Below are 23,784 nucleotides of genomic sequence, written 5' to 3' on the forward strand. Positions count from 1 at the left end.
TGCGTTCTCAGCCTTCGTCACAAATTTGCCAAAAAACTGCAACGTGCGCACAGCAAATCTAACTTCGCATAGACTTTGCTGAGAAGTGAAATGTCAGAACTTGCTGACAAAAAAAAAAAAGGGGGAAAGTGACAAAAAGTGCAGCAAGCACAGACAGCCTTATAGAAACACTGCACCACTTCTTAATTTTTGCCCACTCCTGGTTTGGCTTACAAATGCTGAGGTAAAAACTCAAATACTTGTGTGCATGAGGCCTACAGCTGTATGCGCACGTTGCGTCGTGTCCCTGCAGAAATGTCTTCAGGTATTTGACAGCACATGTGCGCGTCAAATCGCTGCAGAAACACTGTATAATGAATACTGCGTTTCTGCAGAAAAAAAAAAAAGCAGATTTCATGCACTCTGGATGCAGCCTCTCCCATAGACAGAGCAGGGGCTGCATCCAAGGCGCACCAAATAAGTGACATGTCACTTCTTAGAACGCAGCGATTTGGAACAAAATTTTGGCATCCAAATCACTGCGCTCTCAAATGCAACGTTCGCACGTCTCATGCACAATCTTCATAGATTGTGCAGGGGATGCAGGTCTCATGCATTTGCGCTGCAGTGCAATACACAGCGTAAATGCATGAAATTCGGCAACGTGCGCATGAGCCCTAAGGGTAGGTTCCCGCGGGTGCATTTTTTGGTCCAATTACTGCCCTTGTAAAAGCAGCAGCACTCGGATCAGTGTCATTCAATGGGGCAGTGCAATGAGCAAACCTGCATGTGAAAAAAACATAGAATGTATTAGTTTCTACTGGATGTCAGATGAAGTTATGGCTGAGTGCGCCAAAAAAAAAAAAAAAATTATATACGGACAGCACATGGACGACAAGTGAAGAAAAATTGTCCATCTTTTCTGGATGAACTGAGCCCAAGGGTGAAAATACTCGCTTAGGCTCGGATCTTTTCCCATCAACAATGCCATTCTTCTACATAGTATGTGCACAATTATTAAAAAAAAAAAAGAAGTCTGATGTATTGTTTATTATAGTTTAAAAAACAAAATGATGCACATTCTGTCATAGTTTCACAAGACATATTTTTATTCTATGATTGAATCAAAGGTTTTTACGTGAAAAAATTCACTGCATTGCTATCACACCACAACAAAAATCTGTAAACCAATTAGTAATATAATCTGGAAGATAAAGGAACAAAATATAATTGAATAGTAATTTTCTCCAAACTTGTTACAGGAGAGTCCTCCTGTATATATAGACTATATATAGACTTGATTGGACACCTGAAAATGTTTTAATTATTTTAACTCCAGTTCCCATTATGGAGCCAGAGGGTCATTTTATAACATTACTACAGTAGTTGTCAAAGAGCAATTATATTTCCTTGACACATAAGATATACAATGATGTATATTTTCATCAGGAGGAGGCAATCGAAACTCGTCTGGGCCTGCTGTGGTCGTTACAACATCAGCACTGTCCGGACACTGCAAATAAAAAAAAACACATTTATCAATTCTTATATGAATCAGAGGATTAATACACAATTTTACTTTTACACCGCATAGTCACTTGTTGTATTAGATATTCTCCAGCATTCCCAAAAACTAGTGAGACATCAGTTTAGGGAATATATTAACATTATTGAAAAAGCCTTTACATTAAAGACATCTTCTCATCTCAACCTTTAATGTCTGAGACCAGAATAGCCATATTTAGGGGCTGGCCATCGGAAGTGTCACCACATACAGCCAAGTGCATCTGTGCTATACTCCATAGAAAAGGAAAAGCGGTTTAGGCAACTTTAAAGTTATGCCATCAATGTAGATTGAGAATCAAGACACTTTCTTTCATACACCACACAACCAAGTTCTCTGCTCTTCTTTCTCCAATAGTCCCATAGACAATGAATTGTGCAGAGGTCAAGCATGTGCACTAGAGTTTACGAGAGTTAAATTCACAGAACTCAGTCCATCGGCCATGACTTATTTCTGGTCATTGGATGGAAGCCAGTAAATCTGCGTCTTCCCTGACGACATCCATGGCTCTTTTGATTAGCTGGTCTGGCATGATGGTACCATTAAAAAGAATGACACATGTAAGGTCGCCAGGCTGGCAAATCAAACGAAGAGTAGAGGATGCATTAAAGTATTATTCCTACCTCAGCCTTTCATGGCCAAGACAGGAATAACTGCTGTAGGTGCCAGCAACAAGAGGAACAGGAACGAAAACTGAAAGCATCCGAGTGCAGCTATGCTACACTGCCTGCGTAGCTCCTGTAGAAATGATTTGGAGTTAAAAAAAAAAAACGCAAAAAGCACTTTAGTACAGTGAGCTACAGCTCCACTGTTTCGACAGCATATATCTTTCTTTGGTATATTGTATTTTTAACTCACATTCATTTCTGTGGGAATTATACAACCATCTTAGTACAGCTAATCTTAGGCTATGTGCGCACTTACCGAATTTTGCCGCGGATTTTTTGCGGTTTTGCTGCATGTTTCGCTGCAGAAAATGTTCATAACATCTCTGCAGTGAATCACCAGCAAAACCTATGGGCAAAAAAAAATCCTGTGTGCACTGGGCGGAATTTGACAGCTGCATGTTTTGCTGCGGGATTCCCGCAGCAAAAACAATTGCATGTCACTTCTTTTCCGCACGTCGCTGCGGGATTTCACTCCATTGACTCCAATGTAATCGTGAAATCCCGCAGGGAATAACGCAGGAAGCAAATTCTGTGCGGTTCACTGCGTTTTGCTGCGTTATTCCCTGCGGTATTTCGCGGTTTACCTCCGGTAATGTACATCGCTTGCCTGCGGTTTTGCAGGGAAGTGATGTCATTACAGGAAGAGGAAGCGGAGCAGAGTGTAAACAAACACACAGATCACACACACAGACAGACATCACAGACACAGAACACAGACACAGACACAAACACATAGAAAGCAAACGGAAATATAGGAAAAAAAACACGTGTGCTCCACTGCATATTCACCGTCCAGCCGAGGTAAGCACACAGCGGCGGCCCAGTATTCTCAGGCTGGGGAGGGAGAGGGGCAGGGTTAATGTCCCCTGCCTCACTCCCCCTCCGGCCGTCGAGAATATCAGCCGCAGCTGCCCCGGCACTGTCGCATCCATTATGCGGCAGTACCGGCGTGTCCCCGGCTCTTCCTGCCGCCGTGTAGCAGTAGATAAAAGGGCTGTGGAAGAGAAAGCGCAATAGGGTCTTACCCAGGTGATGGGAGGGTGAAAGAAAGTGTTACACTCACCTATAATGGTTGTGCCAGTCACAACCACTATGCACGCATATGAGAATCCAAGTCCCGCAGCAGTCCCAAGATTGGCTGATAACAGAGAGTGGACGAGGAAACGGGTTGTAATCCGCGCCAAGGACTCAGAAGATTCAATGGAGATTTATGCTTCTTTTATTGGCATGCACATGTCTACGCGTTTCAGGAGTCACAGCTCCCTTCGTCAGGACAGCAAGCAAGGAACACCAAATCTGCTGAGCTCGAAGAAAAGATCCAGCAGCTGGTGTGCGAAGAGTTAAAAACCACATCAAGCTGTGTTCCCAACCTGTGACTCCTGAAACGCGTAGACATGTGCATGCCAATAAAAGAAGCATAAATCTCCATTGAATCTTCTGAGTCCTTGGGGCGGATTACAACCCATTTCCTCGTCCACTCTCTGTTATCAGCCATGTAGCAGTGGCAGGCAAGGTAATACAAGGGGTTAATTGTGGTGGATCACCGCCATTAACTCCAGGCTTGATCATGCCAGCGTCTATGTGACAGCTGACATGATCAACCCGTAAGTAAAGTGAATAAAACACACAGAAAAATCCTTTATTTTAAATAAAACACAAACAAGCCTTGTTCACCCTTTTATTAACCCCTCCCGAAATAAAGCTCCTGTGTAATCCACAGCTCCGGCATAATCCACAGGTCCTGCGCTGCTTACATCCAGCTGCGACTGACACAGCGCTGAATGAATGCAGTCTTGCAGCAGACAGCAGAGGTAATTACCGGTCATTTCCCACGGCCGGTAATGTGAACTCACTGCCGACCGTGGGAAATGCAGCGATCTGTCCTCTATCTATCTATCTATCTATCTATCTATCTATCCTTCTGTCTCTTTATCTATCTATCTATCTACTATCTAAGAAGGAAATTATTTTTTTTTTATTTTTTTTCAATGTGCTTTATTGCATTGAATGCAATAAGCACATGTACCAACCCGCACGCGGCAAAACCGCGGCAAAACCGCAAACAATACCGCGGTAAAACCGCAGCAAACAGCGGCAAACCGCATGCGGTTTTCGGGTGCGGTTTGCCGCGTTTTTTTTACTGCGGGTGCGGTAATCTTTGAGAGCATGCGGAATTTTCTCAAGAAAATTCCATTTCCCAGTGCGCACATAGCCTTAATGGTTTTTTAACACATCCTCTGGTGACCGACACCTACAAGCAGTTATCCCCATATTAGTCATGAACATTATGAGAGTATCTCTGATCGTAGATTTGCAGTGCTGAAAGGGTAGATTTAATTCTGTGGCTGGTATCCCAACAATTAAAGTGTCACAAAATATAAACATATGAGATTTAATAGTACAATTGGACTGACCCATCAGCAATCCAAATTGGGTTTTAGCTATAAAATAATGTAATTGTGGGTTTTGATCCCAACAGCAACCATGCAGTACAGTAACATATTACAACCAGTGATGGGCAAACAGTAACTATTCGTGGTTGGATAATGGTTACCAAATACCGGAGTACTATTCCAGTATTTGTCCAGACAAGAAAAATATGTTTGGGTTCCCTTATGACTTGCATTAGGTTCATTATTTGTGACAAATACCAGAATAATCCTACACAAATAGTTACTATTTGCCCATCACTACCATGTTTCATCGAAAATAAGACACTGCCTTATAATATTTTTGCCCTGAAGAATGTGCCAGGGCTTATATTGAGGGTAAATTTACCCACCCAAAAAAGGCAGACAATGCCAGAAGAATCATACTTACCAGACCCCGGACATCTGCATCACTCCCAGGTGCTCCTGCGATCCACAGCACATGCTCTCAGCAAGTCATTTTGTGCTCCACAGCGGTCCATCCGAGCTTTCAGCTGGCACTCACATCACAGGACCATCACACACACACAAATGTCCCGTGATGCACACCTGCTTCCAGCACACTGGAAGACGAAGACCTGCAGTGAAACGCGTGGAGGACCTGCAATGAAATGCATTGATGCGTTCCACTGCAGGTCCTCACCTTCCTCTGCATCCCAGGTCCCTCGAGCCGAATAGTATCACCGGGTGTCTGTGTGCATTCTACCACAGGTCTTCGCATTTCACAGCATCCCATTCGGGGTCTGGTGTGTATGATAGCAGGGTCTGTATTGTCTCCACTTTGGGGGTCGGCTTTCTTTAATGTAGTGTCCTGCAGTATTTAACTTTTTTAGCTGCATGGATACTTCATTATGGAACCACAAATAGCGCTTCTTTTCAGGGTAGAGCGTATATTTAAACCTTACTTTCACAGAGACTGAAAATTCCGGCTAGGGCTTATTTTTGGAATAAGTCTTACTTTCGGGGAAAACACAGTAATTACAACCCCTTAAGCTGGCAGTTGAAGCAGTACTCCGGGAAAATAAAAGGAGCTTTATTTTTTTTCCCCCCAATAACCATGGGTACAAGTGACCAACATATCAATTCATGTTCATATATCGGATTTGTTTAATGCAAATAGGAAATTTGCAAAATCCCCAACAGTAAGGTTCCCTTCACATGTCTGATTCTGGCACGTGTGGAGGCACAAATACACATGCACCCATTGTGGTCTATGGTGCTGCTTACATGTCCGTGTTTTCACACAGGCCATGTTTCCGTGTGACCCATACGGAGAGATGTCCATTTTACTCCAGCAGCTCGGATTACACAGACCCATACAAAATAATGCGTGTATGTAAATGCGAACAGCACACACACCGCATGGGTAAAATAAATAAATAAAATAAATAAAACTAAAACTAAAATAAAAAAAAAAAAAAACAAATGTTCAAAAAAAACATAGAATGTTTTTTATGCGCATGTGTGAAGGGCGCCTTAAAGTTATCCAGGATGATGAGACTGATAATATTGATTAAGAACTCTAACTTTCTGAAAAGCATAGTAAGCATATTAGCTAGAAATTTAATGGAGTTCCATTTTGAGCTGAAGTTTGAACAGATTGTTTGTTAGCCCCCCTGCTCCATTTACAGTACTGGTTATTAACTGGAAAAAATGTGATTAGAAAATCATAAACACAGAATTTCTAAAACGTAATTTTTCAGCTTGATCATCATTCACTCCTCAAACATTGAAATTGCAACACCAAGAAGGAAACATTGTGCAATTATGATAGATATACATGTTAATTTGTGCAAATGATGAAAACAAAAATGTACATTTTTTCAAAAGCATCTTGATTTATTCAGTATCAAATATAAGCGCCAAGCAGAGAAGTACATGCACTTACTTGCCTTTGCATGCTATCAAGGAGGTTTTTAAATGGTTGTCTGAGGAATGTTCTACAATGCGGAATGCAGATAGGCAGGCAAATCATCAAGAGCTACGTCTGCCAGCTCCCTATGGAAGTGGGGACCAATGACATACAGATATTCTTTATTAGGAATTAAGTCTGGAGATGCTGTAGGACATGGTAGTATGTTTAGGCCATGAAGGTAGCTCACCTTAGGGGGAAAACATGCGATCTGGTGTTGTCATGCTGAAAAACTGCTCGAAACGCTTGGACGTTTCCTTGTGAAGGCCCCTGCATGTGTCGCATCCATGAGGCTTCAGGCGCCACAGGGTACTGCACCTCAGCCGAAGTGTGGTATTCATTCTGGGTAAGGCCCGTTTCACACGTCAGTGAAAAACACTGACGTTTTTTTACTGGCGTGTAAAACACGCACATGTCCCTCAGTGTGCCGTGAATCACGGCACACGTGGGTTGTCTAAGTGCAATCCGGGCTCCGTTCTCCGTGGCCTGTGATTGCACTTAGAAATCAACTCACCTGTGCGCGCTCCCGCTCTCCATGGTGCTGATCGCTCCCGCGGTGCAGCATCCGGCCGGCGCTGACCCCCGCAGCAGCTGCTTCCGGGTCAGCTGTGTCATGCATCATGAATATGCGTGACAGTAATGAGCCGGCTCAGAAGCAGCAGGCTGCACGGGCTGCAGAGAGCGCCGCTGAAGCCGGGTGAGTAAAAATGATTTTTATTTTACAAGCACGTTTTTTTTCTGGCACGTGTCTCACGGATCACACCACTGCGTGGTCCGTGGGACATCAGTGATGATGATTGTCATTCACTGGTGCACACCACAATCCATACAACAGTTAGCTGCCCTCCCACCAGGACTGGGCTAGGGTAGGTGCTGGGGGTAGCCATCAGGAGGTATGGGACCACTAGTTAGGCAACCCGGGGCGTGGGGAACTGTCAGGGGAAGTGAGGAGCAACATCACACATCAAGAGTTCGCACCTGGACCTTGGGACAGGCAACAGCAGACAAGGGAGAGCGGACACGAAAGGACAAAGGGCCCGTGGCTTGGAGCTGGATTCTTAGGAAGAAGGTAGATCCCAGGGCCTGATGGGAGCACTGCAAGCGCACGTGGCCTGTTCCACTGACCAGGTGCTGGGGTGGAAGGATTAAAATAGAAAGAACACTCAGAACGAACACCGGCCTTGACCTCTGAACTATCTGGGATTGGCTGGAGCCCATGACAGCGGATCTCCTCACACCAAATGCAGCGACATCTCAGTGAGTAAAGAACTTCGACTGCAATCCCCGTGTCGTCCCATCATTGACGGAGGCGGGGCAAGAGGGCGACATCAGAAACAACCACTCTCAGTCACTGGGGCCTGAGCTCTTCCTGTGGAGAGCTGTATTGTGACACCCCTGGACTAGTCAGGTTGTCACAGGGTATTGCACAATCTCTCTCTCCCAGTGCAGGACTCAAGCCCCCATGATTCTGGGTCACCATCTTGCAGTACTGCCTCCACCAGCATCTACAAATCCTAGTGACACCTCACACCACACCCTGTCAGGCACACCAGTGGCCTACTAAGCTGGAATAAGGCCGCCCACCTAGGGGTCAGGCAGGGAGGTGACAAGTCAGTCAGTGGGAGGCCTCGAGGTGTGAGGAGTTCAAGGAAGCTGGAAGTTGGAACTCCTAGGGGGAAAAAACAAAAAAAACAAACAAAAAAAAAAAGCTAGGTCGCAGACGGTGGTCTGGACCCAGAGGAGTCCTAGACCTAGTAACGGGAGATGGAGACTGGGTGCTTTGATAGTCTTGGAGGATAGCCAGCAGCTGCAGTTCAATAGCCGGGCTGGGACCGAAGGCACGTCGGGAGTACATGGACCCTAGGTCGGGGAGAAGCTTCAAGCAACCCGGAAGGTAACCTGCACAGGACAGGGCCTAAATGGACTGTTCCCACGAAGCCCAGAGATCGTGGGCACTAGTGCAACGAGGGGGATAGGGCTATTCAAGCAAAGCAGCCCACTGAAATCCCAAGCGTGAGCTCTTGAGAGCAAGCTCCTCTGCTATTCTTGGCAGGGAGCGGGGCCCGGAATGCTCCAAGCTGATGGGCCACTTGGACACACTAAAATCACTGTGCTAGGAGGCAGGCCACAGACCAGCAGGAAGTGCAGCAGGGGACAGGGCCCGGACGAGCTCTACAAGAGGGCAGCGGCACCCAGAGACTTTGTCTACTACGTTGTCAGCATCTGCTTTCTTGCAGAGTGAGTACCTGATTAGCCCCTGCAACCAGCAAGCCTGCTCTCCATCCCCACCATCTGGGGTCCATGGGCCTTTCCCTATCCAAGGAGGGTACCGTCACTCCATCAGCCCGGGTACTCCCAATGGCAGCGGCGGTACTCCCTATTACCGTACACCATGAATGGCGTCACAAACTACATATCTCCCCTGTAAATAGCCCCCTTCATTTGGGTGTGACCCTGAGCCCCCGGGTCCGGAGACCATCGAGCCACGAGCAGGGACATCCGGATCCGAGCGGTTTGACCGCTGCTGGGGTGGTACAGTATCATCCGAGCTGTTCTACCATCTGCCCCAGAGGATACCTCCCACAGCGGCGGCTCCTATATTTGCCGCAAACCACAGGTGGCGTCATGAATACAAACTCTTCTCCCCTGTAAATATTCCCTTTGTCTGTGACGCCCTGGCAAAACCAGGTAGTCACAGAGGTTGCATAAATCACTCTCTGGTACAGTACTCCATCCTCCTTGGCAGACCAACACAAAAACCCACACCCAGGTACACTACACAGCCAGTAAAGCCTAGTTACCCCCTCATGACAATAGGGACACACCAGTGGGCGGGACCAGGCGGATAGGAGCGCCCACCTAGGGGTCCTGAGGTGTCAGGGAATGGAACATGTCAGTTTGAAGTTAGTTGGAGTCTGGGTCAGACAACAGAACAGTTTGTGTCAGGGAACAAGTGAGTCGAGAGGAGAGTTGTGTGCCGACAGTTCACAGTGGAGTCAGGGGTAGGGGCCCCTGGACTAGGTGGTAGACGGCAAGCAGCACCACAGGTGACGGAGATCCGGTCACGGGAGACCTAAAGTGGACTGGGGCAGGGTTGTAGCCCGCTGATGCCAACAGCGGGAATCTGGTCCGGAGGCCGTGCACAGTCGGGGTGCCTGGACCCTAGGACGAGGAAGGTTTCAAGCCCCTTGTTAATTAACCAGCCGGGGACAAGGTTTCAGGCCTTGTTCCACAGAAGCCCAGAGAGCGAAATGGAAGCCTAACGCGGGGGATAGGGTGTCCATCAGAACCCACAGAAATCCCAAGGGTCAGATACAACATACAGTACCAGGAGTGGACTTCCCCGTTCCAACCGGAGTTGTCCCAGTGAAGACAGAAACACAGAGTGCAAGAGGAAGGGACCCATTTGCTACACCCAGGTGTGGGACCCGAATACACCCACCGAAGGCAACCGGTCACTGGCCATTTTGTTTACCACTGGACTTGTGTGTGATTCTTTGAACTGGAGCACACCATTTACCCCTGGTCCAAACCGGCACGTCACCTCCATCAGCCATGGCCTGCCATGTGACGTTGCTGTGACGCCGCACAAACCACCCCCTTAGGAAAGGGGCTGCTCGCCGGCCACAGCGACATCGCTAGGAAGGTAAGTATGTGTGATGGGTACTAGCGATTTTGTACGCCACGGGCAGCAATTTGCCCGTGACGCACAAACTATGGGGGTGGGTGCTTTTGACTCGCCCACCCCAGGGCTATGGGACACCCGGTGCCGAGCCGGACTAGTCCGGGGGTCGTCAGTGGTGGCAGGGCCCGACTCCGTGGCCCTGGTGGGTGTCAGTTAAATATAGCTGGTGACTTGGGGTTTGTATAAAGTTTGTGTTCGTGACGCCACCTGTGGTATGCGGATATTAAGCCGCCGCTGCTGTATGAGGCCTCCGGGGTAATGGAATGGCAGCAATGATGGTACTGCTCCCCACAGGTGGAGCAGTACCCCGGGGCACAGTTGGTGCTTGTAAGTATCTATGCAGATAAATAACTGAGGCAACACCAGGGGTGCAGTTTCAAGGTCTTTACTCACAGTTCTTGTCAAGGCCTGCAGGAGCCTTTGGACTGCTGGGACCACCGTCAGGGACCTCCGCCGATCCCGAGTAGATCTGGGGGTAAATGCCAGTGCACCCCTCTAATTGTGTCCTTTCTCAGCTGACTTCACTAGCCTTGCCTTTGCTGGATGAACCTGGCTCGGCCTCCACTGCAGCCTCCGGGCTGGGAGCTCGCCTGTCGGTATTTGCCCCTTTTCCAGAGATTCTTGCTGTGGGCTTTGGTCCGGGGAGCATGCAGCTTTCCCTGGACCTCGGTCTTTGAACCTTTGGAGATGGCTTCTCCTCCTCCAGTGACTAGGGACCGTCCCCTAATGCAGCTTGATCCCTCCACCGATGTTCCTGTGGAACAGGCCACCAGCTCTGTAGCTATCTGTGGCCATGGAATCCCTTCGTTCACTGCTTGGTGTCACCTGGACCCTCTGAGTCCCAGGGTCTTCACCAGGAAGCGTCACTTTCTTCTTTCTTTAGCTCCTGTCTGACTAGAGCTCTTTTTCTACTCTGTTTCTCTCCTTCTCTGTTGCTTTCTTTCTCTGTTGCGGACACTCTGAACTCACAGAGCTCCTTTCTCTTTCACAGCTACATGCTGTCTCCTCACTCTCTCACTCTCTGAGGTAAACTGAAACTCTGACCTTCCTCTCTGCTCTACACTCGGCTGGCTCTTCCCACCCCCCGGTTGCTAAGCTACCACCCTATGGGAGCAGGGATGGGTCTTACGACCCCTCCCAGCATGCAGCATGGGAGGGTTGCTGCCACTGTCCCTGGTCCCAGTGTGTGCCTAGCAATGGGTGTAGTGCAGTTTTACCTGTGAACTGGCATGTACCCCTTTCCTTACCCAGGATGGGACATCACACCTTTGACTGGGGTGCAATGTCTCTGTGGCGACGGAAGCCTCAGGGGCGCCACACTTTCACGAGCGACATCGCAAGCAATGTCGCTGTGTGTAAAGCGCCCTTTAGGCTTGGTATGTGGTGTCCAATTTCTGTTGCTGTACAGAATGGATCACTGCTATTTTTTATTTTTTTTTAATCTGACGAAACCACATAGACAGTGCTATGATAAAGGCTTTTACTAAAGGACATCACGCTAATTCTATTCCCAGGATTATGGTGTAGAGTGTTTATGTACAGTAACCAAACCCCTCCAGTCTTCCAGGTACATTAATTAGCTCAATGTTCCATTGATTTAGTGGTGGAACCAGTGGCACAGCCATTTCTCCAAAGCATCGCAGGAGCTGTTTTTCAATGATGCCAGGCCGCATTTTACTTTTGCTACCATGAGCAGGCTACATGACCCAATTGTGCTACCATGGCTTGCAGCATCTCTGGAATAGTCTCCCATTGAGAAAATCTAGTACATCATTGGTCAGCAATTGCGAAGGACACTACGAACAGTGGATCTTGATGATGTGTAAGCAAATGCACAATATTTTCCAGACAATAAATGATAACCTGCTAAAGCTTCATTGCATGTATTTCTACATGTGATCCTCATGCTCAATACTGAATATAATTAGAATTTTAACATTTTGTTTCAGTTTTTATTATTATTTGCAAGTCATTAAAATGTGTATTGATCTTGTGATTTTCATAATTCCATGCAGTTTCCTTCTTGATGCTGGAATTTCAATACTGAGGTGTGTACTTTTATCTAAAAATATTAAAAGGGAAGGTGCTGCGTTTTATCATTTTTGAATTAAACCCCTTAACCCCTACGACCGCGGACAGTAATCTTACGTCCTAGCGGTCATTGTGTTACTGCCCGTAGTCTTCTGCAAGCAGCTTGCAGCGATTGGCGCACATATCAGCTGAGATATGCGCCTGCCAAACACGAGCAGAATAGTTATCCGCCCATGCCTTTTAACCCCTTAAATGGCGCTGTCAATATGTGACAATTATAATGGCGAGAACGGTAAACATTTACTCACGGCCGATACCAGAAGTCACATGACATGACCATGTGACTTCTGGTGGTTGCCATGGTAGCACAGAGTCATGTGATGATTCCTGTAGCTCACATGACTCACTTCCTGCCTCACACAGCCAAGAGCTGGGGGAGACAGGAAATGAGCATGGTGTTTACAGCTGTGTAACTGTGATCTGCAGATATGGCAGAGCAATCAGACAGCTGATCCATAACGTCCCCTAGGGGACCCAGAAAAAAAAAAAACCTAAAAAGTTTAAATCATTAAATCACCCCCCTTTCGCCCATTGAAAACTAAAGGGTTAAAAAAAAAACAAAAAAAACCCACATTTGGTATTGCCACATTCAGTAATACCCGACCAAGATATAAAAATCAATTAATCTGGTCGTTAAGCGGCGTAGTGGCAAAAAAGCTCCAAAACGCCAAAATTAAGTTTTTTGGTCGCCACAAACTTTTCCCTAAATGCAATAGGTGAGCAAAACATAGCATCTGCGCAATAGTGGTACAATTAAAAAAAAAAAAAAAAAAAGTCAGCCTGAGATGGGGGAGGGGGGGGGGGGAAACCTTGCAAAAATCAGCTAGTCATGACGGGGTTAATAGCGATTATGAAATCAATTTTTAATACAAATTTATATCCATTTATTTAAATCTATTTTTACGCAAACACTGGGGGCTGGATTTGTTGTGTGTCATGACAGATCATAGCTGTGGGAGGACACTGCCGCCATCTTTGTGGAGTCCACACCATATACTTCACTTTCGTCCTGTCACCTGCTCTGTGCTCAGCGCTAGTCGAGCTGTGAGAGGAGGAGTTGACGAGACACCAGGCTCACAGGAGGTAGTGTCGGGAGCGGAGGTCCGAGATGGGGTGAGTACTGGTGCCAGGCTGCAGTGATCGTACTCTAACTGATCCTGATGTGCTGCTCCCCACCCCCCATGTGTGATCACCTCGGCCCTTCACTCCTGGCAGCTCCTCACTGCTCCCATCCCTGACAGGAGGAAGAGCCAAGACACCAGGCTGCCGGGGGCAGAGGTCTGAGGTGAATGCATGTGGCTGGGAACAGTGATCACAGTGTGACATCTATAGTGCAGTGCCAGGCTAAAGGCTGCAGATTGCCTCTCCTCGCTGCGTGTCACCTCAGACCGGAGATCCCGGCCTGCAGCTTCTCTTGTCAGCATGGTGTCTCTGCAGCTCCTCCTCTCCACACAGTATATGGCAACACAGAAATATAAGGGCACAAAGATATGGGGCATAGTATACAGTGGAGCACTATGCCAGTTGTCCTTGCTGACATTTTAGACATATTAGGATCACCTTCCAGTCACCAACAAAATGGCTTTGCACTGTGTCCCTAAAGAGTCTTCCCTTATCCTTTTGGAAACACCCAGATTGGGTGGGGGGAGGTGACATCACACACGAGAGCAGATTCTACCCACTTTTACTGCAGTTGTAATGTGAGCTAGCTGTAAACTCTGGATTTCAGCAGCTGCTCCCCCTAGTGTTTAAGAGTGGAAAATGTGAAACTAAATTTTTTAATTGAGCAAAATATTAAAAAAAAAAAAAAACAGACATCTTCCTTTTAATTTATTTATGTGAAGTAAATTTGCTCCTCACTTTGCATAATAATCTATGTATATAAATACCTCTGTCCACTGCACAAAAGCTTGAATCCTTCATTGATCTTCTCAAGAGGTAATTTGTGTGTTATAAGTTTATCCATACTAAATTTCTTGTTCATATAATCATTCACAAGTTTGGGTACGTGATCTTTACTCTTCCAACCTGGGGAAATTAAAAAAGAAAAAAAAAAAAAAAGTTAGATAAATCTTATGCATTAAACACTTCTCCTTTTCCGGATACTATATTATACTGGATCACGGTCAATGCATGTTTTTTACATTACTACATTATCACTTGGCTTTAAGAAAAACTACATTTGTTAAAGAGTTATTCTCAAAAAATAATGATATCCCCTATCCTTAGGATATGAAATAGTCTGCTGATCACCCCAGGAATCCTGAGCTGTTTGCTCTGGTACCTCGAGAATGGGGGGATCTGCAGATCAGCCCTGAATTGAGCAATGGTGTGTATGCATGGCCTCTGCTCCATTCATTCTCTGGAACTGACAAGTATAACAGTCAGCTTTTATGGCAGTCCAATTGATGATTAAGGGCTCATGCGCACGTAACTGCTGAATATTCTGCAGCGATTTGACAGCACATGTGCGCTTCAAACCGCTTCAGAAACACTGCATAATAAATGCAGTGTTTTTGTAGAAAAAAAGCAGATTTAATGCGCTCTGGCTGCTGCCCCCACCATAGACAGAGTGGGAGCTGCATTTAAAGCGCACGGAATAATTGACATGCTGCATTTTTGAACGCATGGATTTTGGTCAAAATTTTAGCACCCAAATCGCTGCATTCAAAAAAAGCATTGTACGTACGGATTATGCACAATCTACATAGATTGTGGAGGGGACGCAGGACACATGCATTTACGCTGCAGTGCAATACGCAGCGTAAATGCATGTAAATACGCTACGTGCGCATGAGCCCTAATAAAGCAGAGGCTATACATGCAATCTTCCACTCTATTCAGAATGAAGGTGCAGTACCTTGTTCTCTAGTATCAGACTCCCAATCTCGGGATCCTGGCAGGGGGTGGGGAGGTATCGAGTAGTCGGCCACGTGTGATCAACAAGTTATTCATTATTCCATGATCTGTTTTAGAAAGGCTCTTTTCTGCTGCCATTGGCAATTTATATGATTCGATTACTTTAAGCCTTCCAGAAGAAATTTCATAATAGCCTACACTAAAGCTATACAGAATCTTAATTTTTTAGTAAACATAGGGCATATCCATAAAAATTAAATTTGTTAGTGATTCAAGTTATGGTAAAAAAAAAACAACAAAAACAAAACACAACACACACACACACCCCTAAAATTGTAGTTAATTGACATTAAATAGGGCAGCCTTTGGATGGAACTGGAAAGTCCTATTCATTAGGGGAATATTATTAAAAACTAGTGCAAAGGATAAGTTCCCAAAGCAAATAACCAACTCCCCACATTATCGTAAGCCTTGGAAAAGCAGTAACTTCGTTGATTCAGATCAACTTATCCATTTTGCTTTTACTCTAGCTTAGATAATGTGAATACTATCAACTGTGTTTGGTTGATACAGTATGTAGGTTAGATTTGTAATTTTGTAATGCCATAGAGTCAAACAGACGATAATGGGTGTAGGGATTGTATGAGAAGACTAGTCATAGTTGGGGCGGTGATGAAGATTTTACATTTGGACTCGCAAGTTTCAATGTTTACCAGTGTTGGAAATGTTATCAGAATAAAGGATCACATTGCATAATTGGATTGTCGTTTATAATCATATCAAGCCTTATTCAACACATTTTCTATTGCATAGTGTCTTACCCCCAAATGATGATCCTTTTAGGGTTCGACCGGTGAGAAACATCATTGGATTCAGGGTCATCTTGGCATTTGAAGGAGCTACTCCAACAATTATTGTGGTTCCACAGGCAAAGTGAGTAGAAGACACGGCAGATTCCTAGACAAATATGAGAATTAAAGTATACTAAAATGCAGACTAAATTAACTTCTCACAAGAAGTTGGTTACTGACCATGACTCCAATGTTTCCAATAACCTCAAAAGAATAATCAAGTCCATCATGAGTCTTCTCTGCCAAGACTTCATTTATAGGGCGGTCATAATCTTTGGGGTTGATACATTCGGTGGCTCCACACTCTAAGGCTCTTGCAAATTTATTACTGTCTATATCAATTCCAATAATCTTGGAAGCTCCAGCCACTTTACATCCAATAACCACCGACAAGCCGACTCCTCCCAAACCAAACACTGCACAGCTAGAGCCGGGTTTAACCTGTAATCATTGAAGTGTTAATGATTTAGCATCTGCATTGTATTAAAAGGGAAATTCACAACTTAGATATTAAAAACATAGCCACACTTAAATAGCATTTGAAAACTTGACAGGTCCACTTACCTGCAGATATAGGGTTAATGTACATAGAGCGAGCTGTCAACAAGAGTACCAAAATGTGCTAATAACAGCCGCTCACAATTCTATGAGCAATAGCTACTCCGTGCATGTTTCTATGGCTAAGGTCAAACAATGAGAAAATCAACCATTTGCCAAAAATATGCCATTCACGCGCTGATATAAACTCTGATCAGAGTGTGATCCAATTTTCTCAATTTTGGAGAAGAGAGAAAGATTTTTTTTTTCTTCTATACCACCACCACCACCACCGGTCTGATTTTTTCTTCCCCATGCATCCATTGACTTCCTTGGCCAAGTGTGATATGGTTTATGGTGGCAACAAAGACATTCTGCACTTTTTTTGTGCAAGGTGTCATAGAATAACATTGGTCCAAGTGTGATCCGATGTTTTGTCAAATGGCACAAAAGTAAGGTCTTGTGATTGAGCCCTAAGACTGAAAGTCAGAGGCTGTGGTATTCATAAAGAACTGGACTTCAGTAAGGTGGCTGGTCAGCATCATACCACTATTTACCTTTTGATTTACAATGTATCTAAATGGCAATAGAGTTTGGAGACGTGACAGGATCCCTTTAAAACTCTTTACCAAGGACTCCAAATTTTCTAGCTATATAGACTTTTAACTTGTGGATGGTACGAGTTGACTGCAGAAATTGGAGAAGTGTCTCCTGGTCTGACAGGGTCAGCAACTGTTCACTATGCAAAAGCTTCAGAGATGGAACATAGATTTTCCTGGCAATATGTCAATTCCTATGCTCCAAAAGTTTCAGAAAAAGTGTATAATTTTGTGTAAGAAAATAAGTCAAGGGAGTCAAAGAATTTTGGTTTGATCATTTTTAACAATTTTTCCTTTTCTGACAATTTTCCCCTTTGACTTTCCTGTGTATGCAGCTAGTGCACAATGTTGACTCTGCAGAGAGCTCATAGTGGTCACCAGGTTATACATAATGTTAGCAACTGTCCACTGTGCAAAAGCTTCACGAAACAGCGATCACAGATTTTCTTGTTAACACACCAAAATCCAAAAAAAAAAAAAAAAAAATCTTAAAAACTATCAATTTTTTTCCAAAATTTAAATAAAATGTAACTTATGAAATTCTAAGACATCTGCTTTATAATTTTAAAATTGTGGTTGGATAGATGAACACATGTTTCTTGGACATACAAAAGGAGAACTGATGATGCAATGTAGGTAGAGGAGAAAATTTATGGAAAGCAGTAGCTGAGGATAGTGATGGGGCTGATAACAACAAGGCCCTATTTTCAGGTGCAGACTGATGTCCTTGTCTGGGGCTGCATTAATGCTCTTGGTATTAGGGAGCTACATTTCCCATATTTTATTTATGTAGAATGAATTCTCATATGTCCTGCTGTACATTGAAAAAGAAGATGCTGCCATTACTCCATGCCCTTGAGACGTGCACTTTTCCAACAGAACAATGATACAACGCACACATCTGTTGCATTTCTGAAGAGCAGGATGAAAGTGATACAGTAGCCAAGTGTGTCTCCTGTTCTGAACTTAAAAAAAAAAAAAAAATATAATAAAGGAATTTGAGCATCACTCTCCATCCAGCATCCAGGCCTAAAGAGGTTGTTCTTGAAGAATGGAAAAAGATGTTGCAATATGCCACCAACTTGTTCATTCCATGACTGAAAGACTTGGTACTGTCCTGAAATATCTTAGAGGTCATAAACAAAACAAAAAAAAAAACTATTACAGCTAGTATTTTATACAACCCCCGGCTAAAATTATGGAATCACCTGGCTCTGAGGATGTTCAGTTGTTTACCTTTTGTAAAAAAAAAAAAAAATTAATAATAAAGAAAGCCATGGACCCCATAGGGGGGAGGGGCGACATGACCAGAGGGAAGGGAGGGAGTGAGGGGTTAATAAAGTGAATTAAAGGGCATTATGGGCCCTTATAGGGGATTGGTGGAATAGGGTCACTGTAGGGTGGGGAAGGGGCTAGTATATAAACTATAGGGGAGGGGTCTTACCTTCCTTGTGACTCCGGACAGTAAAGGATTCCGACCTGTCCAACGGCATGGCGGACCTCCAGGAACGGGACAGGACGATCCGATCAGCGATGGCGGTGCACGGGGCCCAGGCAGTGCAGTCCCACTTCAGGGCTGCCTGGGTTTCCCCGTCGGCACCTGCCCCTTGTCTCCCCCCTCGGCCGCGGGCGGCGTTCCAGGCCCCCCCCCCCCATCATCAGGTATTCTCCGGCCGCAGGGGGGGCAAGGAGGCCCAGTGAGAGCCCCCCTCGGGACCCTCCGCGGCGGGGCGGGCAGCGGCTGCTTCCAGCGTCTGCCCCGGCCGCAGGGAGGAATCTCCGGCGAGGCCGCGGCGGCCGCAAAGGGGGCGTGGCCAGCCCGGGGCCTTCTCCTGATGTCGGGCCTCGGGCTGGAGTGAGGAGCCCAGCGGCGTCTCCCGGCCGGGAGCGAGCCCGGCGACGATCTGAGGCCAGCGGCGGCCTGGACGGAGGCGGGCCCGGCCTGGGGCCTACTTCCGGTCCCAGGCCTCGGGCTCAATTACCAGGCCAGCGGCAGCCCGGGACCGGGGGGCGTGCCCAGCGGTGATCGGAGGTTTGAGAGGGGGCGTGCCCAGCCTGGGGGGCCTGCTCCTGGTGACAGGCACCCTGCGGAGTGACACGGCCCTGCGGCAGCTTCCAAATGGGAGCGGGCCCTGCAATTGAATGAGGCCAGCAGTACCCCCCGTGGGTGGCGGGGGGGGGCTGGGCGCAGGCAGCCAGCGGGGGGACCGGTGTGTGCAGGCGGCACCCGGATACCCGTGAGGCTGCGGGGAGCAGGGGGGACGGCAGGAGCCCTGCGGTTCCTGCCAGGTCCCTCAGGTCATCAGTACTGCGCCCGGCAGCAGCGGTCTCCCCCTCCCGGGGAGGACCCGGCGGGATGCCACGGTTGGGGCCCCTGGAGGGCTGGAGGCGACGGTGGGGAGCCCCCTGAGCTCAGGGAGAGGCTCCTCCAAGAAGAGGATTCGGTCAGCGGCGGCCCGGGGGACAGGACGGTCTCGCGGGCTGTCGCCGCACAGGAAGAGACGGATGCCCACCGCCAGTGCCCACGCGGCGGCCCAGGAGGGCGGCCGTGGTGGAGGGGAGGCATCGGCTGCGTCCCCTGGAGCTGGAATGGTGGAGGACGACTACAGCGAGGAAGAAGAGGGAGCCCTCAGGTCGGGGGGACGAATCTGACGAGCAGATGGCGGAGGACGTCGCGGTTCCAATTTCCATTTCTGCGCCACGGTCGGGTGAGCTAGCCGTGGATTCGGCATTGCTTGCGGCGCGGGGTGCTAGTTTTGGGGAGGTGGCTGCGGGCACGGCAGCGCCAAGGGGGGTCAGCATTGCTTAGTCAGTTGCTGGGCTTGTTGCAGGGTTAACGCGCGCGCCGGCGGCAGCAGCGGCCTGGACGGGTCGACGGTGGAGGGCGCAGCGTCGGTCAGCAGCGAGGCGGCGCCGGTTGGGACGGGTGCGGTTGGTGGAGTAGTGGAGCCCGCGGGTAAACAGCGGTAGAACAGGAAAATGGGTATGAGGTGGTGCGTTTGGCGGATAGGGTTCAGTTTACGTGTGCTTTGAGGGACCGTTAGGGGCTCACCTCCAGAGGGAGGTGAGGGACAAGATTGGGAAGGGGGAGTATGTGAAGGGGAAAAGGAGCCGGAGCATTGCTCGGCTCTGTTTGACTATCGGGATGCAATGGGGGAGGCGTATCGCACGGACAGGGGCTTGCCATGGCTGCGGTATGATGTGCAGTTTAGGCGGCGGAAGGCGTTGCGGCCCGGCATTCGGTGGGACCGTGAGGACATTTCCTTAGGGATGCGTTGAATGGCGGCCCCGAGCCTACCCCTCCCCCCCCCCCCCCCCTTTCATGGCGGCGCCGGGGGGAACGGGAGCCAGGCCCTCGGGTACCCAGAAAAAGGGATTGTGCTGGCAAGTTGGCGACGGCCTGTGCAAATTTGGGGCAGCATGCAGGTTCGAGCATGAGTGCTCCGGCTGAGGGGGGACGGGTTTTGGTAAAAGGGAGGACGCCAGTGAAAATAGGGGGCAATGGCGCCATCTTTTAAATAGGTATCCGGGCGGGGCAGCGGCGTCAATTTTGCGGTTTGGTTTTATACGGTTTTCAGATTTCGTCGGCGGTCGAGGCATGGCCTCCGGTTTGTCGTACTTTACGGTCGGCAAGGGACCACCCTATGGTTGTGGGTGGGAAGTTGGGGACAGAGGTTGAGTTGGGCAGGATGGGGGGGTCCATTTGAGAGCCCGCCGTGCAGTAATCTGGTGGTGTCCCGGTTGGGGGTGGTGCCAAAGAAGGAGCCGGATAAATTTCGGCTCATCCAGCATCTTTCATTTCCGGGGGGGTCGTCAGGGAATGATGGCATCGCGCTAGAATTGTCGGCAGTGTACTACGTCTCGTTTGACAAAGCGCTGGACTTGGTGCGGGCGGCGGGATGCGGTGCATTGATGGCAAAGGTGGATGTAGAATCGGCATTTCGTTTGCTGCCGGTGCATCCGGAGAGCCAGCACCTTCTGGGTTGCTGGTGGGGTGATGAGTTTATGTTGATCATTGTTTGCCTATGGGCTGTTTCAATTTCTGGTTTGTATTTTGAGGCGTTTAGTTCCTTTGCTGAGTGGGTGGTGCGGGACGTGTCTGGGTGTCCTCCATTATCCTCTATCTAGATGATTTTCTTGGTGTCGGTCCGGCGGGATCCATGGTTTGCGCTGGCTCGTTGTTCGCCTTACAGAGAGTGGCGGATAGCTTTGGGTTCCCTTTAGCACAGGATAAGTCGGAGGGGCCGGCGACGGTTATGCGGTAATTTTTTTTTGTTTTCTTTGGGGACTGAGATTGACTCTTTGGCTATGGAATGCAGGCTGCCGGAGGGGAAGATGGTGGCCTTGTGGTGTGTGGTAGCAGCAATGCTGGCAGCACGGAAAGGGCGGCTGCAGGTGGTGCAGTCTTTGCTCGGGAAGTTTGAACTTTGCGTGCAGGATTATGCCAATGGGGCGGGTGTTCGCCAAGATTTTGGCGGCAGATAGGGTAGGCGTACGGTCCCCGGTGCATTTTGTGCGGGTCACGCGGGAGATCAAGGAGGATTTCTGGTTTGGGATGTTTTTCTTGCAATGTTTTAACGGCCGAGCCTTGTGGTTGAAGAAGGTGGTGCCCAATGGTGTGCTAGAACTGTACAGGGACGCGGCCGGGTCGGCAGGTTTCGTCACCACTTTTTCAGGGACATTGGTACGTTGGGAGGTGGCCTGAGGAATGGCGGCAGGTTGGTCTGGTTAGGAATCTGGCCTTGCTGTGGTTATTTTCGATCGTGGTGACGGTGGAATTGTGGGGGGTCGCAATTTTCGGGATGTAAGTGTGCGATCACTGCGATAATCAGGCGGTGGTGCATGCGATGAACAGCTTGTCAGCAGAGTCCGGACCGGTAGTGGCTTATCTGCGGCATTTGGTGCTCAAGTGTTTACTGTGGAACGTTCATGTGGTTGCGAAACACGTGGTGGGGGTTGATAACGGGGTGGCGGACGCTTTATCTCATTTTCAGTCCACAGGTTGTGGGAGTTCATGCCGGGGGGCAGACGAGATCGGAGCAGTGTCCAGAGGACTTGTGGAGCCTGGTGAGGCATTGATTGCGGGTTCATTAGGAATTCGGTGAGTGGCAGGAGATGCTGGGAGTTATGTTTGGTGACGGGCGAGCAAATTACTTGTTGGCGCTACTGGCACTAGTGAGTGAGGATTTCAGGGCTGGGAAGTCAGCATCAGCAGTGATACTTAGGGTGGCGGCTGTGGCCTTTTTTGGTTGAAGGTCAGGGGTGAGTGGGGCGTGTCGCGGAATTTTGGGGCGGCAGGCCTTGAAGGGTTTTTTCGGAAAAAGGGCGAAGGAGCGGGACACTAGGTGGCCCATTTCTTTGGTTTTGTTACGGCAATTGGTGGACGGTTTGCGGGAAATTTGTGTCTCAGTTTATGAGAGGGTGCTTTTGAAACGGCTTTTGTGTTAGCCTTTTTGGGGCGTTGGTAAGCCCTTCCAGGTTCAGGGGGGGTGGTCTGATGTCCGAGGTTGTGGCATTGGTGGGACGGAGAGTAGAGTGTCAGCTTAGGCGGTCCAAAAACAGACCTGATGGGTCGAGGCAGGTTGGTTGTGATGGATGCGTGGTGCCCGGGGCAGTTGGTGAGGAAGTTTTGCGGCTTGGGGGCGGTCCTCCGGGCCTGCTGTTATGGCACGTGGATGGGTCTTGGTTTGTCTCGTTACCAGTTTGTGGCCGTACTGAGGAGTTGTTTGCGCTGGGCGGGGGAATGCTCGGGAGATTATGGGCCTCATTCCTTCAGGATCGGGGCGGCTGCGGAGGCTTCGCGTTGTGGCCTGGGTGATGACATGGTGGGACGAATCGGTTGGTGGGAGTCTTATCGTTTTTCGGGGTTATGTGCGCCCACAGTTGTTGTCCCAGTGAGGGCTTTATGGAGTAGTTGGTTGTGACTTTGTCGGGGTTTCATGCTAAAAAATTGGTGTTGGTGGGGTTTGTTTTGGTAAAGTTTTGGTGGTTGTAGGAATCTGCCTGATATGGATTCTGGGGCTCTCCTTCGTGATCTGGGGGGCCCGTCGGGCCAATGCTCGCCTGAATGGACGGCAGTTGGGTGGACAGATCGCTTGCGTTGGTCAAGTGGTTCGGTGTGCGGGGCATGGAATGGAGCGGGGCGTGACGGAGTTTGAATACTATTGCAGGGTGGATAGACCTCCGAACGTGTTGGTTTTTGCACGTGGGGGGGGAAGTGACTTGGGAGTGCGGGCATCACGTGATTTGATCTGGGACATCAAGATGGATCTATTGCGTTTATGGACCAGGTATCCGGGTTTGATAGTGGTATGGTCGGATTGTGGCCACATTGGTGTGGAGGGGGGCACGGTCAGTTGAGAAGCTGAATCGCGCCCGGGATCATGTGAACAGGGTGGTTGCGCGTTTCGTGCGGAGAAACGGCGGTAGTGTAGTGTGACGTGCGGATCTGGAGTCGCCAAAGTGGCAGTTTCGAAGGGGTGATGGGGTTCACCTTACTGAGATTGGTTCTGATCTATGGGCCTTGGGTTTGCGTGATGGTGGAGCAAGCCTTGGGTGTGTGGCGGGTCCAGGCCACGTAAGGTGTCACGTGTCCTGTCCTGTGGCGGGA

General features: G+C 48.3%; 1 protein-coding gene across 1 annotated transcript in view; it reads right to left on the reverse strand.

The window, feature by feature from the left end:
* Positions 1–1,067: 1,067 nt before the first annotated feature.
* LOC142291938 (alcohol dehydrogenase 1-like) overlaps positions 1,068–23,784 on the reverse strand; it is a 143,984-nt gene continuing 121,267 nt past the window's right edge. The window contains exons 6-9 of the mRNA XM_075336911.1: positions 16,219–16,479; positions 16,009–16,144; positions 14,218–14,356; positions 1,068–1,492 (exon numbers count right to left, since the gene is read on the reverse strand). Of these exons, the coding sequence (XP_075193026.1) occupies positions 1,468–1,492; positions 14,218–14,356; positions 16,009–16,144; positions 16,219–16,479 (561 nt within the window). The 3' untranslated portion in view covers positions 1,068–1,467. The remainder of the gene's footprint in view (positions 1,493–14,217; positions 14,357–16,008; positions 16,145–16,218; positions 16,480–23,784) is intronic.

Source organism: Anomaloglossus baeobatrachus, chromosome 1 (genome assembly GCF_048569485.1).
Source record: "Anomaloglossus baeobatrachus isolate aAnoBae1 chromosome 1, aAnoBae1.hap1, whole genome shotgun sequence".
Lineage (NCBI taxonomy): Eukaryota > Metazoa > Chordata > Amphibia > Anura > Aromobatidae > Anomaloglossus > Anomaloglossus baeobatrachus.